This window comes from Drosophila kikkawai, chromosome 2L, assembly GCF_030179895.1.
Source record: "Drosophila kikkawai strain 14028-0561.14 chromosome 2L, DkikHiC1v2, whole genome shotgun sequence".
NCBI classification, from domain to species: domain Eukaryota; kingdom Metazoa; phylum Arthropoda; class Insecta; order Diptera; family Drosophilidae; genus Drosophila; species Drosophila kikkawai.
The window spans coordinates 22,359,542-22,377,743 of NC_091728.1; the positions used below are offsets into that span (position 1 = coordinate 22,359,542).

An 18,202-nucleotide genomic window follows, 5' to 3' on the forward strand; every position below is an offset into this window, starting at 1 on the left:
ACGCGCCAATAAGTTAATTTACCACCCATGATCTTTTTAATGCACTTGAAACAGGGCGGCGAAGGGCGGCGGAGTGGAGAAAAACAATTAACACACCGAAACGCTCAATGGCTGACACTGGAATTGGCACACTTCCGTTATTCCTTGCTCGCCGGAAAGGGACGACGCTAGTGACGTTCAAGAACGGTAAACAGTAATAAAATAACGGTGCTCAATGGGTGGCGTATGCGGGGGTGGTGAGTGGAGGGGATGCTGGGGTCTTAGCAATAATTAAGTGAAAAATAGCAGTTGGGGCGACAACGACTCTCCGTTCCCTGTTTTCTTCTGTGTGTGCGTCGAGTTAAGCTTGTTTATTATGTTTGATTAGTTGGGATTTCGAATTTTTGGGTTAGTCGGTGAGAAGGATACGTATGTAGCCTGCATACAGATACGTCTGTTTCTAGTGCTAGGAGGGAACTCGGTAACTGGAATCGGTGGAAAAGTGGGGAACGGGTAACGGGAAATGGGAATCTGGGAACTGGGGAAAAGACAACGAAAGCCGTGCTGGGTGAGTCCATAGAGCAATATTCTTATTCGGAGGAGGGATTTCTACGAGGATAATCGGTAGTAGAACCACGAGTTGATCTAGTCAAATTCTATTTGCGAAGCCACAAAAATATCGCATATATAATATATATATATTTGGAAATCGCAATATAGATGTGTAGCCAGTCTTTAGCTGTATATTGTAAGTGTTTTCCAAACAAAATCAAGTCTATTATATATTTAATGTTTAAAAACAAAACAACATTCACAAATGAGCAAATATTAATGTAACGGAATACTAAATAAAAACATATTACTCGTATATTGTATATAATGCTAAGAAGGGACTATTTGAGAGATGAGCATTTGTTGGGTACAAGTAAAGTGAAGTATATTGGACTAACCTCTATATGAATTCAATGTAAATTATGCTATCTAATGGATAACGACGTATACTTAGGTGCAAAGCAAAGTTTATTGAATAAAGCAAACAGTAAAAATATTTCTTGAAGTTTTTAATCTTACTGGAAAAATCAGATATAAATCTGACTTCATTTTTCAGGGTTTCTTTAAGACTGGAAATTATGATAATTGATAATTAATCTTACCGGAATCTTACTATCTCCCTTTATACAATTTTATAAACTATTGAATTTTTTGTAGTTAATGGTTTCTTGGATATTCGTCTCTAGGTTGTTCTTACTTTTCAGAAAGTTTTACCTTCGTGGATGAGGTCTAGTTTTGACGGTTGAACATTTGGGGCATATTTTAAACAAATTAAAAATAATATATGGAATATTTTTAATGATGATGAAATAAACCCACTATCTTTTGAACGTCTTGCACTCGGGCTTCTCCCAATTGCATCATTTTTTTCAATTAGAAGTTATAAGACCTAGTATCTTAAGTATGGTTTCAATAAATGATACTTTTGGGTGAACACTTTTTCCAATTACTGCGCACTATAAAACATAAATTTAAATTAAACGCAAACTAAATAAAACAAGCAAGCACTTTAAAAATGAGTAAAACTTGAATTTGAGAAACGATTTTGTTATTGACGCGGCAATTGTGTGACCAGATGTAATAATGAAAATACCATAGGAATTACAAATATTTCTAGTATTTAAAGTTATACCAAAGAGTTAAACTAAAAACCCGGGTTTTTTGAGGAAAATCGTACGGTCACACTTGAAAATGTTCTTATTGGTACGCGAGTTGGAAATTGTTATTAATTGGAAAATGTTCCCATTGGACTTTTCTTATATTGCCAAGTCACACCTGGCAGTGGAGGCGAGATGCGACATGCCAATTGTGGATGACTGCACCCGCCCGAGACATCTTCCTTAAATCGGTGAGTAGATATGTATATTCTGATTGTATATACATAGTTTATTAAGTATACATGATCCTTGCAGCCGGTCGCCGTCAATATGCTGCTTATCCTGGCCACCACCGAGGACAAGGCCCTTAATTAGATCGTCTACAGCAATGTGGTATGTATTCATATATATACATATGTGTATATAGACGTCTAATCCATTCTTTTCAGAAATACCGCCAATTCGACTTGCAGGAAGTCCAGGACTGCCTTGAGTGCGTTTTTGAAAGGATCTGGCAGGAGGGCCTGCAAAGGCACTTGCAGGCGTTGGTGGCGGATAAATGGACGCAGAACGTGCTCCTCAAGGAGGCGGGATTCCCCATCATAACGGACCTGCGCCACCTGCAACAGCGGATGGCCGCAATGGGGCACGTGGACGTGCTCCTTGGAGCCGTCCACAAAAGAAGAGGCGAATAAGGACGATCAAGTCGCCACAGAAGCACCGATTAAAAAGGCCACCCAAATTATACATTCAAAAGTGACAGGTAAACACTCAACAAACAAGCACACACACCAATAATAAACGTTAAAAAAAAATTATTAAAATGTCTAAGAAAAACAGTGTAAATCTGGTTATAATGGATGCAGCGGAATCCCAATCTGCGGAGTCCGACCAGTATGCAATTAGGTTTCCCATACCCGAAATTACTGATCCCTCCATGTGCCGCGATGAGTTCATTAAGAATTACGTGGAAAGTGAGGAGAAGAGGATCAATTTGCTAAAGCCCAGATCAGTTCTTAGCCATAGGAGCATGTCCGTGGTTATTCAGATGCCAGAAGAGAATCCAGATGCCGAGCCAAAACTTGCAAACGTTATTCACAAGTGGCTGGAATTGGCTCGCAGTGGCGTCAAGCATCAATCATCAATAAGGAAATCCGTGGAGCGCACGAGTCGAATGTCCCAGCTGATGCAGCTCAATCAGCAGTGCCAGAAGGCGGCCATCGAGTTCATGTCAGTGCGCCTTCTCAGGCAACTGCGACTCTTCTCCTACCCCTGGCCCGGTAAACTGGACGAAATCCCCAACAATCTGTTTAGCTGGTCGCTGGATAACTTCATGGCGCGTCTGGAAATCAATCAGTTGTACCTTGACGTGATCAATCGGGAGCGGACCACCGAAGACCTCGACTGCCTGAAGTTCCGGGCGGATCTGCATGAAATGATGCGTTTAATCTACGAGATCAGAGAGGACTTTAGCGAAGATCAGGATATGTGCGAAAACAGCATTCAAATGCTGCGGTAAGTGGTTGCATTTTGTAGGGATTCCATCTTAAATATATATTCTACTTTCTCCTTAGTGAGGCCAAGTACAACTTAGATGGTCCTTGGATTAAGGGTCTTGCTGAAAATATCCAAACAAGGGAGAAACTAAGGGGCTATGTTGAGCTTAATACGTCCAGCAGCGTTAACATGAAAAACATACGTCTAACGGAGGTCCTCGATCAGTTCGAGGACGTAAGCGGTGAGCCTAGAATTTTGGAATTTATATAAAATATATCTTAAAAATTTCTTAATTTCATCTTAGCTCTGGATCCCATTGAACTGCGCTATAGGTTCAACTGGCTGAACAGCTGTGCCGACCAGCGGCTGATGCGCCTCAATGGACGCGAGGATGAGCTGGCCAAGCAACTCAAGGATTTGGAGGACACCATTAGAAAGGACAAGTTGGTGCGCAACCACTCGGAGCACATGTACGCCATCGAAGTGGACAATCTGCGGGACAAACTCAACGAGTGGCAGATGCGTTTCGAAAACGATCTTGAAAACGTGGAGGTGGAGTGCACGGTGGCCAGACTTGCCCTGCAAAAAGTCAAGGACGATCACAAGTTCTATATGGAGCAAGAGAAGATGTTCAAGCGGAGAATAGCCGAGGAGAGGGAACTGATGGCACAGGAGGAGAAAATACGAAGGGATAAGCAGGTAGGAAGGCGGGAATATGAGCTTTTTCTTGGTTTTTAAGGATTTTTTATTATTTAAATTAAATACTTATTTAATGAAATCCTTTCTTTCCCCAGGCAAAAGCTGAAAGAGCCACCATTGATGTGGCGGCCGCGGTAAAGGTCATAGAGGCTGTGTACAAGCCCAAGCAACCAGCCAAGAAAAAAAAGAAATCAGCCAAATTCTAAAGCTCATCGATATTCGACAAAATGTATTTATGTTGGCAACCCAAACAAAATAATCAAATATCTCTGTGTAAAGCCTGGCGAACTTAACCCCCAAAGGGTTCATGTTGTTGTTTTTTTCCTGTTGCCATTCAAAGTCACTGTCAAAGGATCAGGGAATGGGGGCGTAGCGAATCGAACTTAAGGCAAACATTTACCATGTTCATTATTATTATTTTGTTTTGTTTGGAGACAAATGAAATTACAGGTAAACGATTTCGGAGGTGGGGTTTTGCTGTGGAAATTGCAGTTTAGAAAATCGAATTACATGCACTCCACGTCGCCGTAGTAACTCCCACACCAACTAGGAGCAACGCGTCCTCCGTGCATAGTTATTTTATGCGCCGTGGCAACCACCTGAAAGTCGCCGCATAACTTTGCCTATTTGCTTGTTGTTTTTTTGTCCGTCCATCGCCTAGAAAATAGAGTGTGTAGAAATTCTTCAACGGCAGTTAGAGGCGGATCGGGTTGGTATCCAGATTAAATCCTTTTGGAATGCCGACGAATCTGCGTCCCACGACCAATGGCAATACTCTGGAGGATTGGCAAGTGTTTGAGGTTTTGTGCGGCCTGGAAAATGTCACAAAAATCAGTTCTGGAAGTCTGATGACCACAGTGCCGTCTTCCCATCCAACTTACCACCAGGTAAGTCATGTTTGCCTAAAATTAGAATCGTGGAATCGTGTGCCAAATTGCCATATTTAAGGTATATAGACATCATCATATCAGGCTAGATTTATGCTATTTCGCAATTGAATAATGACTTTTGTTCGTTGCTTTTTTATGTTTCAAATTTATGCGGTTGTTAGGGGAACTCTAATGATGTTTTTTTGTCTAAGGGAGGGTCGAGGATTTGCATAAAATTTGGTGGGATCGGGGGGTTACAGTGGTTGGGGATGGCCTCTAAAGGATTTGTTAAAGGGTGCATATAAAAGAGAAGTCAGGGAGAATTATAATTTTGAGGCTAATGTAATGCATTCTTAGGGAATTATTAGTGATTTATATGCTAATTCCAGTTTGAATTATAGATCTTATATAGCTAAGGTTTAATCTTTTTGTAGCCCTATAAAAATTAATCCAAAATATTTAAATAAAATAATAGTTATATTAAATAGATAGGTAAATCATAGAGTAGGGGGAGATATAGCTCTTGATATGACTCGGAACCCTTTGCTAGATCTAACCACTATATATTTTTAGTAGAAGCTTTAAGAAGTTGGGAATTCTAGAGCCAACTTAGGCTTTAAAGCCAAAGAAAACCATATTTAATAAATAAAACATTAAGGTTTCTTTTTGAACAACCCTAAAAACACTTTGTTATTTATTTATTTTTTTTTTTTAAGACAGAAAACTTTAATTTTCTTCTCCAAAAACCTCTGATATCAATCCCTCTGCAATATTTTCTCTCTGAAAAACAATTTCAATTTCCTTTTCAAGCCAAACTCCATTGGCTGCATAATTAACTTCGGGCCAGCTTATCGAATGTTCAGCACATTTTCAGTTCTCATTTGTCTGCTTTCCCCCTTTTGGAAAGTGCAGACAATTGGCCAAAAACTTGCACACCTCATTTTCCGTTTCCGGGCGTAGAGTGCAAAATTTCCACCGTAGAAACCAGCCAAACCACCGTTACCTCATACCCGGCCTCATCCGCAGTTGCGTGCGTGAGTCCGCTTGTGGATATTGCATTGGATACTCCTCGTACGTATACGTACTTCGCCACTTGGCGCCATGTGAATGACCCAAATAATCCAAACAAACTGCAAAGTTACCCCGATGTGTAAATGTGGCTATAGTTGTGCCCTTCCTCTGGCTCCGCTACTAAGCTAAGGTTTACTGCTACTTCTATTCCTGCTCCTGCTGGTGCTCCTCCTGCTCCTGCTCCTGTTACACCTGCTCCTGCCATTGAGCTCGTTTTCACTTGGAGCATAAACACGAGCATTGTGTGATGTTATGTTGGAGTAAATTCCTCGGTGCCAGGCAGAGGTTGTTAGGCCCACGCCCAGGAGCTTAGCGCCGCCACTTCTGGCTCAGTTCATCGGCGGCCACGGCGGAGAACGGTTAAGTTTGAGACCCGCTGCTTTTGGGGTGCTTCGAAAATGCCCAGTGACAATCATTTGCATCATCACCACCTGGGACACAGTGCTGGTCTGTCGCCACATCATCATCATTTGGTAGGAAGGAGAAAAAAGTTATGAAGGGAGTTTTAAATTTAAGAGAATTTGTGAGAAGTGAATTATGAATTTGGAGATAATAAATATATTTAAATAAAATATATACATTTTTAAGGAGGCAATACAACGTGAAGAAGTGAAAGTGAAAAAAAATGTAGTGTTAGTTTTCAGTTGAAAACGAAAAAGAAAGCAACTTCGGGAAGCCGTAGTTTCTAAGCCCTTGCATATACCCTTTAAAATCGATCAAAACTAAGCTAAAAATGCAATAATTTCAATTCGAAAAGCTGTTTTTAGTCTGTTTTTAAGAGGTTTATAAACTCGCATACTTTATTTAATTTGAATTTGAATCCATAATTTTCTATGAACTATTTTTGGAAAAAGCTAATCCTAAACTTATCATAGCTCTGACAAAAAGGCATTAATTTCAATTCGGAACGCTGTTCTGAGTTTGTTTTAATAAGGTTAACAAACCTGCATATTAAATTTAAAATTTTAAGAAATCAAATTTTTTTCAATTTTGGAGAATTTTAATGATGTAACCCCTTATCAATTTTTGAAAAAATAGCTCAAAAATGTTTTTCCTCTGGACATGGCTAAAACGATTCCGCTGTTGATGCTGATCAAGAATATATATGATTTATAGGGTCGGAAATGATTCTTTCACTGTGTTTCAAGCTTCTGACTGGAAAAATAATACCCTGCAGGGGTATAAAAATATTCTAAAAAATTAGAATTCGAACTTAAAAAAATTTATTTTTAGGTAGTTTTTAGTTTGCTTAAAATGTTTTATAATTATTTTCCAGTTGGACACATCCTGTGGCAGTGCAGGAATAACTGTGACCGAGCATCATCATGGCCTGGATATGACCACCACTCTGCGCAGCGAACTGGCTGCATTATCCTACAAAAAGGAGAGGCTTACAGGAGAGGTAAAAACTTAAGAAAATATTTAATTAAATATAAATAATAAAAAAAAACATCCTGTAATCAGAAATAAATTAGCACTTAAAATAAATTGTCATAAAAAATATCGATATAAAAAAGTTACAAAAATTCCCAGAAGTTAATAAAGATAAGAATGCTGATATGAAATCCTTTAAAATCCTTAAAAATCCCTTTTAAAGCTCGCTGAAACCCGCACCGCCCTGTGCAGCAAGGATGCCGACATCGAGAACCTTCGGGCACAGGCTGCCAGGCAAACAGCGCTCATTGGATCCCTGCAGAGTCGCCTCCAGAATGCCGAGAGCCGGGAGCAATCGGTGCAGGCCAGATGCGATTCCACCATCAGCACGGTGCAGCGGGAAAAGCGCAGCTCGGATGAGCGCAACAAGGAGCTGATATGCAAGATCCAGCATCTGGAGACCCATGTGGCCAGCGAGGAGTCCCAAAAGGAGCAGGCTAAGGCGCAGCTACACGATCTCCTGCGCCGGCTGAGCATTGGCTTGGGAATGGATGTGTGCGATGGCAACCAGAATTCACATGTCACGCCCGAGTGCATTGTGTCCCGGGCAGAGGAGGTGATGGTGGAACTCCAGCGGGCCAAGGCCAAGGTCAGCTCCACCTGTGACACTCTCAGCTCCTGTGAGAATGAGCTGCTCAATTTGAAGTCTCTGGCCAATATTGAGAAGCAGCGCCTGACGGCCCAACTGGATGGAGCCGGGAATCACAATCACGAGCTCGAAGGACGCTGCCGACAGTACGAGAGGGATCTGCAGATCCAGAGGGATCGCCTGACCGAGTCCGAGATAAATGGGGAGAAGCTCAAAGAAGAGCTGAGGGGCTTCGAGTCAAGGTGTCATCGTTTGCAGAATAATCTGGACAGGATTCAGGGCGATCGCCTGCAGTTCTTGCGGGGATTGAGTAACCTCTTGAATGTTCCAGAGCCCTGTGAGACGCTCATCAAGGACAAGTTAAGGGAGACTTTATCGGAGAATCAGGCCATGCATGCGGTGGGTTTGAATACTGAGCTTAAATCTGAATAATCTTTAATAAATCTTTATGTTTCTCCTGCAGCAAATGCACTCCCTTCGCGATCAACTCAACACCGAGCAAGAGAAGCTAAAGGAGACCCAGCAGACCACCGAGTGTCGCCTTCGTTCCGGCGAGGCCCAGAAATGTGAGCTCTCCGATCGATTGGAGAAATGTCATGCGGAGATCCACACGTTGCGCAAAGATCACATGGGACTCTCGGAGTTCCTGCAGCGTTTGGCCAATGCCATGAACTGGAGCGAGTGCTCTGCCCCGCCAGCTCTTGGAACCGATACCAATTTGATGGCAGAGAATCTCCTTGAACGCGCCGAGCGACTCACCGCCCACTGTGAGCACGAGGTGGCCGCCGCCCACCATCATCATCACCATCACTCGCACACCCCCGAGAAGGGCTGCTGCGATGGACATGGTCATGGCAAGCTGCGCCGGGAGAGATCCTGCCATGATATACCCCTGAAGGAGAGCAGCAGTCTGTACAATCTGCAGCGAAGGGTTCGGGTTCTACGAGAGCAAGTGCAGCGCAGGGATCTTCATCTGGAGCTGCTGCGCCGCAAGTTGGCCATTATAGAGGACGGTGCCAGGGGCAAGTGCATGTTGCAGGGGGAGCGGGATGATGCCGTCTGTCGAGCCAAAAAGGCGTCCAAGCAGGTGGACAAGCTGAGTGCCCAATTGGCGGATGCCCGATCCCAGATAGCAGAGGTCAAGGCCCAACTGGCCGAGGCTGTGGAGTACAAGATCACTTCGCTGGAACGCGCCAGGAAGATCGATGAGTTGACCACGCAGATATGCGATCTGGAGGATGAGAAGACCCGGCTGCTGTCCCAAATGAGTGCCCTAAAGGAGCGCTTGAAGTCGTCCTGCGAGTCCAATCAGAATCGTCGGTGTCGCGATGAGGCCTTGATCAATGTGAGTTGAAGAATTAAATCTTCCTTTAAATCTTTAATAAAAGGAATTTATTATTTAATTACTTATCTTCTAATCAGTCCATGCGCGACGATGTCAATCGCCTGAGTTCCCAGCTCTCGGATGCCAATCAGCGGCTCTCCCATCTGCAATCCTTCCGCACTTCGGTGGCCAGGACCTTGCATCTTCGCGATCTACCCGAGACCGATCTACTGCACCGTCTCCAAGCCTTGTGCTCTGCCCATCAGGAGTTTACTCTGCTCTCGAAACGCTATGAAACCGCCTCGCCAGTGGGTGATCATCCATGTCCGCGGTACGATGATCCCATACCGCCTTCGAATCACTGTCGTCCGCCCAGAGAGCTCAGTCCGCCATCGTCCTTCCACCACAAGGCCTCGATTCATCATCCACCACCGTCGGAGCATCATTATAATCACCATGGAGGATCCCATGGTCATGGAAGTAGTAGCCATGGTGGACATGGACATGGTCATGCAGCCCATTCGCGGAGACAGCGCAGCAAGAGCAGGGATAAGCGCCTCCACGACGAGTGCTTTGACTCGGATGTCCATCGCTTGCATCACGGCTGCAAGGAGGAGCTACTGGCCACCGGTTCCGAGGATGATTATGAATTCAAAAGCAAATACTGCTAGGACAAGAAGGCTCCAGGAGGAAAACCATAATGCATTTGTATTTTATTTATATTTTTCTTAATAATAAACTGCAAATAATTAAAAGTCTTAATTTTTGAAGGGAAATGTGGGTTTTTAATACCCTTGCAGGGTATTATAATTTCAGTCAGAAGTTTGCAACGCAGTGAAGGAGACCTTTCCGACCCTATAAAGTATATACACTGCGCGTCACCAGATTAGCGCCCCCCTTGGTGCTCGCGTTTGAAGTAAAATATTATCAAAACTATTAAAGATTGAACTGTACAATTATTATCCAATATAATTCGATTAATTCTCTAAATAAAAACATATATTAGAACGCAGTTGGTATTTGCATAGAATTGTATTAAATTAAAAACTAAAGAAACACGTTTATTTGGAAGAAAAAACTGCGTCATCAGATTAGCGCCCCCAAAATATAAATTTAAACATCTTTCTTAACTTGCTGAGCACAGCAACTATTTTTTTTTTGCTGTTAAATTAAACATTTTTCTTCAATTTGACATACAATATGGGCAGAGGAACAATCTTATCTTCGGAGGAAAAATCGAAAATCGAAGCGTTTAATGAATGTGGACTTTCTCTTCACAAAATCGTCGAAAAAACGAGAAGACATCGCAAAACCATTGCAAATTTTCTTCAAAATAAGAAAAGCTATGGAAAAAATTACAAAGGAGGTAATAACAGTGTTATTAGTTCCGCAGATCGCAGTGCTATACTTCGAGAGGCGTGTAACTCCCACGACTCTACCGCCAAAATAATAGAAAAAACTTGTGTTAAGACAATAAAATCGACTTTTTTAAAGGTGATCAAGAAAGCTGACCCTTTAAAGAAGCTAAAACTAAAAAAAAAACCACCCCTTAACCAAGTGCGAACAGAAATCCGCCTAAAGTTTGCTCACACGCATATGACATGATTCAATGAGAGGCATAACGTCGCATTTTCAGACGAAAAAAATGTAACCTAGGGGGTCCTGACGGATATAATTATTATTTCCACTGTTCAGGTCAGGAGCTTATGTTCCCGCCCCCCGCGACTCCGAAGCGCTCCCGCTTCTTCAAAGCTCCTCAGCTCGCTCTCTCGCTCCCGCTCTACTAGCGGATGCTTCGGCTCTGGCCGATCGTCGCATCGCTGAGCGGCCGCTCCCGCTCTCCTAGTTGTTTGATCTCCCACTCCAGCTTGTACATTTTAATTATTCCTATATCGAACTCCAATAAAGCGGACCAAGTCCATACTATTTTACATTGAAATTACCACGCCCCCCCGGCCTACTACTTCTTTTCGTTGGTGGTGATTTTCTTGTGTGCGGTGATATTTCTTTGGTTTTCCACGACTGCGGCGCGGGAGTGTTTCTAATAGTTTTGTGCTTATCTGGAAAGTGAAGGAAGTAATTTCCCCCCAGCCGAACATCCACTATTTACGCAAGGAAGAGCATCATCTGGATCGCTTACATAGTCGGGTTGGAGGAGTAATGGTATGGGGAGCCATATCCTATTATGGCAACTGCGAACTGCAGTTTTTAACCCCAAAGATAAACGCGGAAAATTACAATTGCGTTCTAAAAACAGCATTTCCCGTTTTTAAAAACTTATTTCGAAATTTGAAATAGCATTTTCAGCACGACTAAGCCCCAATCCACAGAGCCCGGTCCGTAAAACTATGGAATCAAAAGGAAAATGTCAGTGTCCTGGAGTGGCCCCCATACTCCCCAGACCTGAACATAATAGAAAACGTCTGAGGATGGTTAGCTAGGAAGGTGTACGAGGGTGGCAAGCAATATGCTACCAAGGAGGATTTAATTCACAGTATAAAACAGGCCTGGTCAACAATAACGTTGGAATATTTCAAAAACTTGTATGACTCTCTCCCCAATCGAGTTTGAGTAAATAAAAAACCTTTAAAAATTTGTTATTTTTGACTTCTGAGGAGGATGCGGTTTTTTTTTTGGGTGGGATAATTTAAACAGGCTCAATAGAAGGGCATTCTTGCGGTGGACAATGAAAAACATCAAATATTGCAAAATTGCTAGATCAGCATCACTGGCAGTTGGTGATATGCCATTTTGCCTAAATAATAGCTAGATGAGCATCACTGACAGTTAGTGAAAAATAAATGCAAAAAATTCAAAATAGCTAGATGAGCTCACTGGCAGTTAGTAAGATGCCATTTTGTCCCAATAATGCAAAATAGCTAGATGAGCATCACTGGCAGTTAGTGAGATGCTATTTTGTCCCATTAATGCAAAATAGCTAGATGAGCATCACTGGCAGTTAGTGAGATGCCATTTTGTCCCAATAATGCAAAATAGCTAGATGAGCATCACTGGCAGTTAGTGAGATTCCTTTTTGTCCCAATAATGTAAAATAGCTAGATGAGCATCACTGGCAGTTAGTGAGATGCCATTTTGTCCCAATAATGCAATATAGCTAGATGAGCATCACTGGCAGTTAGTGAGATTCCTTTTTGTCCCAATAATGCAAAATAGCTAGATGAGCATCACTGGCAGTTAGTGAGATTCCTTTTTGTCCCAATAATGTAAAATAGCTAGATGAGCATCACTGGCAGTTAGTGAGATGCCATTTTGTCCCAATAATGCAATATAGCTAGATGAGCATTACTGGCAGTTAGTTAGATGCCATTTAGTCCCAATAATGCAATATAGCTAGCTGAGCATCACTGGCAGTTAGTGAGACTCCATTTTGTCCCAATAATGCAAAATAGCTAGATGAGAATCACTGGCAGTTAGTAAAATGCCATTTTGTCCCAATAATGCAAAATAGCTAGATGAGCATCACTGGCAGTTAGTGAGATGTCATTTTGTCCCATTAATGCAAAATAGCTAGATGAGCATCACTGGCAGTTAGTGAGATGCCATTTTGTCCCAATAATGCAATATAGCTAGATGAGCATCACTGGCAGTTAGTGAGATTCCTTTTTGTCCCAATAATGCAAAATAGCTAGATGAGCATCACTGGCAGTTAGTGAGATGCATTTTGTCCCATTAGAGCATCACTGATGCAGATGAGCATCACTGATGCAGATGAGCATCACTGATGCAGATGAGCCTCACTGATGCAGATGAGCATCACTGATGCAGATGAACATCACTGATGCAGATGAGCCTCACTGATGCAGATGAGCATCACTGATGCAGATGAACATCACTGATGCAGATGAGCATCACTGATGCAGATGAGCATCACTGATGCAGATGAGCATCACTGATGCAGATGAGCATCACTGATGCAGATGAGCATCACTGATGCAAGTGAGCAAAACTTTTCATTCAAATTGGCCGCTTTCCAAACTGGGGTAACAGGCGAACAGAAACCAGCAGCAAGCAACTGAAAACTGGTATAAACTGTTATAAAAACTTTTGGGCTAAAATAATAATTGGTATAAACTGTTATATTTCATTTTATGCATTTATACCTATTTGTTGCCGACAACAACAGCTTGATGGCAACAACAACCTTTTTACAACAACATCCCTACAGCAGCCCATCCAAATTTCCGAACATTTCCAAGCAAATTGCCCGTTCCCCAAATTGGGGTAACAGGCGAACAGAAATCAGCAGCAAGCAGCTGAAAACTGGTATAAACTGTTATAAAATGGCCAAGTTCCAAACCATTTAGGAGCCGACGCAAGTTAGCGGAGACTCAAACCTTTTGAATCCAAATTTAGGCGTTATTTTACAACTGCACCTGGTCACACTGAAACTGATCGTCGTTAAATTCAAATTCAAATTTGGCAGTTAAATGCAAATTCAAATTTGGCAGTTAAAATATTTAAAAAAATGTGTTTAATTCTAAAAAATTCTTAAATAAATATAAAAAATCTAAAAAATGTTAAAAATTCAGAGAAAAAATTTTAAAATTCAGAAAAATTGAAACTCTGTTTTGTGAGTGTTTTCAGCATTTAAGTCTATAATATAAACATCAAAACCAAGTTAGCTTCCTTTCTTGTTTATCATGGAAGCAAGGGAAACAAAGTTAGCTTCCAGATCGCCCGATCTGGCACTTTTGGTCGCTGGGACCGAAAAGTCTGGCAACACTGGTCGCTGGGAACTCGTCAGTGGCGCCCCTGCCGGAATCGCCAAATGCCTGCATAGGTGGCGCCAAATTTGGGAAAAAAAGCGCAACCAGTCCCAGCTTACCAGGTGACAGACCCCGACACTGGGTGGGGACAGACAGAAGGACAGAATCACAGAAGGACAGACGGACATGGCTAGATCGACTCGGCTGTTGATGCTGATCAAGAATATGTATACATTATAGGGTCGGAAAGGTCTCCTTCACTGCGTTGCAAACTTCTGACTGAAATCATAATACCCTGCAAGGGTATAATAAGGTAAGTCGGAGTCAGTATTCTCTCGTTTCTTTTTAAGATTTAACTTGGGTTTCATGGCAGGTCAAAGAGTTGGAGGCGGAGATCGACAGCCTCATCCGGCTGTCTGCGTAATCGTGATTAATTAAGAAAGGTAACAGCCCCTTGCAGGGTGTCTTAATTTCAGTCCGAATTGTTTTATGTAGTGAAGGAGTAATTTCTGACCCTATAAATCATATATATTCTTGATCAGCATCGACAGGCGGATCATTCTAGCCATGTCTGGATGAAATCTATTTTTTTTGCCAATTTTTCAAAAATTTATAAGGGGTTACATCACTAAAATTTTCAAAAATTGATAAAAATTTAATTTTTTTAATATTAAATTTAGTATGCAGACTTGTTAACCTATTCAAAACTAACATAGAACTGTTTTCCGATTTGAGATTAATGCATTTTTGGCTTGGTTATGATAGATTCCCCGATCCAATTGCTAACTGTAAGGGTATATAAACTTCGCCTTTCCAAAATAGGCTTCCTATCTAGTTTCCCATAAAATTTGTAATATCTTCCCAATTAAGACTAAATAACAATTACATAAAAAATTTAAGATTTTGTTGCCGTTGTAAACACTTTTATAGAGGTTGCTCACCTGCCGCTGGACATGCGTAACGCGTGCCTCTGTAATGTCTTTTTCGATTGACTTTCGTCGGCGGAAAATTATGCAAATAGGAAAAGTGTCAAACGCATTGTGCCCGGGCGGCTGTCAAATAAATCAAAGATCGTAACCTGTTTTTCCGGCCAAGTTCAGCTGGCCCAGGGCAAAACCAATGGTGGCGCCTGGAAATGTGCAATTAATCAAAAGTTCAGTAAACGCTTTTAATGGGAGTCGGGCAAGGCTAGGCAGTTGTCTCAGTGAAGAGTCCACGCCAATCAAGATGCATATTTTTGCATGTTCGCAATTACACAACACGTCCACGTGAGCTGCTGGCGGAGGAGCCGCTGCCGCCCAGACTCGCCACAGACGACATCCAGAGCAATGAACTTGGACTGCGGAGAAGATCGCCTCGGTTGACTTACCCCGGGACACGCCGGATGGGAATGGTAAGGAGGAATCTTTGGGAGGAGGCAGAACACTAAGAACATGTAAAAGAAATTGGTAAAATGTATGAACTTTAAAGTAATTTGGGAGGTGCCTTTTAAAAATCTAAGAAGAAAGCTGATAAGAAAGTTTTTAAATTAAAATACCCTATATTTTTATTCTATGATCTTAAGTTTGAATTTCCAACATTTTAAGAATTATTTTTTGCAGTGCAACAGAAGCAAACACATCCAGAAAACATGTTTATGAGAGGGGCTCTGGTGGCTTTGACTGCCACATGTGTATTTGCGCCTGTTTCTGCCCGATCTTGCCACATGAGCCGGCCACATGAGGATGAGCTGCTAACAGCGGGGAGCACATTTCGTTTAGTTTTGCAATTGAGTTCCTTCTTCCCCAACAGGTTTGGCTCTTCCAGCTCTTTGATCTGTGCACCTTCTTCGCTCCTGCTCCTCCTCTGGCGACTTTTGATCTTTCGCTGGGGAGAAGGTGGAGTTGGAGTTGGAGTAGGAGATGCGGCTATTAGAGCCGCAGTCACTCAGGTGTGGTTACTAAATATATATAGAGAGAGAAGCCAGACAGTCAGAAGACAGGGCCTAGCCCATTATTAATGTCGTTGAGAGTTTGATTTAACACTTTAAGACTTTAAACAAATTGCTGCCAAGTCAGGGAGTTAATTAGGTAATAGGTAGATGCATTCAGAAAGAAAATAAAGCTACATAAATCAAGAGAAATTTCGTAGAAATTAAATAGTTACAGATTTGTACTAGAAGAATTTTCAAATATATGGAAATTAATTTACCTTTCGCTTAACTAAACTTTACTCTATATATATAAATTCAGTTCCACTCTTATGCATTTCCCAATAATCCAGTTCAGCAATCAAATTCCTGCAAAATTGGAAGCCAATAAAAATAACTATCAAATATTGATGAAAAATGCGGATTAAAATTGTAACCAATTCAAATTAAATTGCCAATTTAAGCTTACTTTCATAGGTCAGTTTTCTACATCTATTTTGAACAGCAAAAAAGGGTCAACTTATGTGTGGATTTTGGTTTTATTTGCCCACAGGAATCCCTCAATCCCCCAAAACCCTCAGTCCCCCAATCCCTATCCCAACATGCCGGACCAGAACTAGGACAGTAACTATGGAAATGTGAGCAAGTTTAAGTCCGCAAAGCCAAACACGATGTGTTGATGGGTTGATGTTGATGTGCTGGGCCCTGAATAAATATATGTGCCCCGGAGCCTCCAAATGGTTGAGTGAAAGGCAGAAGAAAGGCGACTGCGAGGGAAGGTCACAAGTGCCTTTGGTGTCACACGCCAAATTGTTTACAAATACAGAACACGCGTTGAAAAGCTGAGCAAGAAATGGATCTGGGACCTGTGGCAACGCCTTACCTTGGAGCGAGCCTTCGTCTACTTTTTCTTTTGCAACTTAATGCTTTATTTTTTGAGGACAAAAGATCCAACAGCACCATCACCATCATCATCATCTGCTGGGCGCCTGACTGGCATCTGAGATGATTTTAATGCTGTTGACTGTGGGCTTTTTGCATTGACATTTCTGCCAACTTCCGACGCTCCCTCGCAGTTTGTCGAGATTTGTTAAAGCCACAAGCTTCCGCTTATTGTTTGTTGGTAACAATTAAGCCGCACTTTTGCCTAAGTCAACTAAAATAATCAAAATGTTTGCGGCGGCCTCACCCAACAGGCACCCACAATCGCACACAGATGTAGGAATTTTGTGCACAGAACAAATTGTGGTTAAGAATATTTTTATTGAGGAAAATAACTTAAAATTTACCATTAATATATAATGCCACTCTTTGTACTTATTTTTTAAAGTTATTTGTTAACAAAAAAGGTTTTTTAGAACAGTTAAAATTTGGTCAAAAAGTTAACTACAAAATGTATATCTTTAAGAAAATGAATGTAGTAATTTAGAAAGTAAGCAAACTCTTTTGTTTGTTATTCTCTACTCTTAAAATTTCTGTGGCCACTGTATTATATTTATTTATTAAAGCTAAGATTTCTCATTCGAAATATTTATTATTTTAAATACCTATAAAAATTCCTTTTGATTTAAAAATCAACTTAAAATCAGTTCCAAAGTGGGCAAGAACACGTTTTTTGAGTTCAGAACCAATGCAAGTTCTTGCTATTTTAATTGTTCTTTTATTAACCATTAATTAAATTAATTTATTATTTATTATTTAATTAATTAAATTATTAAATTAAATATATTATTTATTCATTGTATTTATTATTAACTCTATTTATTTTTTATTGTGCACATTTGTGTGTGGGGGTAAAACTAAAACCTCTCTGTCGAAACCGAAAGCAAATGCAATTTTTGAATTTTTCCAAAGAGTTGAAAGTTGAATCAGGGAATGGCTTTGTCCATGATTTTGCATGTTTTGGCAGGGATCAGTTCTTTGTTAGATATGGGGAAATGGGGATTGCTTTGCCATTAGCCCCGGTTGCTCCGCTGTCGGACAATGGCAACTGCAGCAGGAGAGACCAGACTTTGGCCCCATCAAAAATGCAGGCAAAGTATTGGCCATTATACACACACACACTCACAACCACATCATATGGCCATGCAACAACGTTGAATGCCAAATACTGAATTTTTTGGAGCTTAGCTAGTTATACCCTTGCAGGGTATTATAATTTCAGTCAGAAGTTTGCAACGCAGTGAAGGAGACGTTTCCGACCCTATAAAGTATATATATTCTTGATCAGCATCAACAGCCGAGTCGATCTAGCCATGTCCGTCTGTCCGTCTGTCTGTCTGTCCGTCTGTCCGTCTGTCTGTCTGTCCGTCTGTCCGTCTGTCTGTCTGTCTGTTTCTACGCAAACTAGTCCCTCAGTTTTAAAGCTATCTGAATGAAACTTTGCATATAGTCTTCTATATGCTCTCACTGCTATATATGTCGGAACGGGCCGGATCGGACGACTATATCATAT

General features: G+C 41.4%; 2 protein-coding genes across 3 annotated transcripts; both read left to right on the plus strand.

Annotated features, from left to right (window-relative positions):
- Nucleotides 1-2,370: 2,370 nt before the first annotated feature.
- LOC108070508 (uncharacterized) lies at nucleotides 2,371-4,132 on the plus strand. The gene is made up of 4 exons (XM_041775983.2): nucleotides 2,371-3,143; nucleotides 3,203-3,366; nucleotides 3,430-3,824; nucleotides 3,920-4,132. Exons 1-4 carry the CDS (start codon nucleotides 2,452-2,454, stop codon nucleotides 4,028-4,030), a joined length of 1,362 nt encoding a protein of 453 aa, XP_041631917.1. The 5' UTR covers nucleotides 2,371-2,451; the 3' UTR covers nucleotides 4,031-4,132.
- Nucleotides 4,133-4,251: 119 nt separating this feature from the next.
- Nucleotides 4,252-9,795, plus strand: LOC108070511 (coiled-coil domain-containing protein 170). Of its 2 annotated transcripts, none has more exons than XM_017161008.3 (5): nucleotides 4,252-4,711; nucleotides 7,041-7,166; nucleotides 7,362-8,186; nucleotides 8,251-9,132; nucleotides 9,210-9,795. In XM_017161008.3, exons 1-5 carry the CDS (start codon nucleotides 4,562-4,564, stop codon nucleotides 9,780-9,782), a joined length of 2,556 nt encoding a protein of 851 aa, XP_017016497.1. In that variant the 5' UTR covers nucleotides 4,252-4,561; the 3' UTR covers nucleotides 9,783-9,795. The 2 variants fall into 2 exon arrangements, with proteins under 2 accessions (XP_017016497.1, XP_017016498.1); XM_017161009.2 differs by lacking the exon at nucleotides 4,252-4,711 and adding an exon at nucleotides 6,128-6,237.
- Nucleotides 9,796-18,202: the final 8,407 nt, after the last annotated feature.

Bases quoted from the DNA above. Each gene is read 5' to 3' on its own strand.
- LOC108070508 (XM_041775983.2), top strand. From the start codon at position 2,452: ATGTCTAAGAAAAACAGTGTAAATCTGGTTATAATGGATGCAGCGGAA. The intron at 3,144-3,202 runs GTAAGTGGTTGC...CTTTCTCCTTAG, and splicing joins AACAGCATTCAAATGCTGCG to TGAGGCCAAGTACAACTTAG. The intron at 3,367-3,429 runs GTGAGCCTAGAA...ATTTCATCTTAG, and splicing joins TCAGTTCGAGGACGTAAGCG to CTCTGGATCCCATTGAACTG.
- LOC108070511 (XM_017161008.3), top strand. From the start codon at position 4,562: ATGCCGACGAATCTGCGTCCCACGACCAATGGCAATACTCTGGAGGAT. The intron at 4,712-7,040 runs GTAAGTCATGTT...ATTATTTTCCAG, and splicing joins CCCATCCAACTTACCACCAG to TTGGACACATCCTGTGGCAG. The intron at 9,133-9,209 runs GTGAGTTGAAGA...TCTTCTAATCAG, and splicing joins GCGATGAGGCCTTGATCAAT to TCCATGCGCGACGATGTCAA.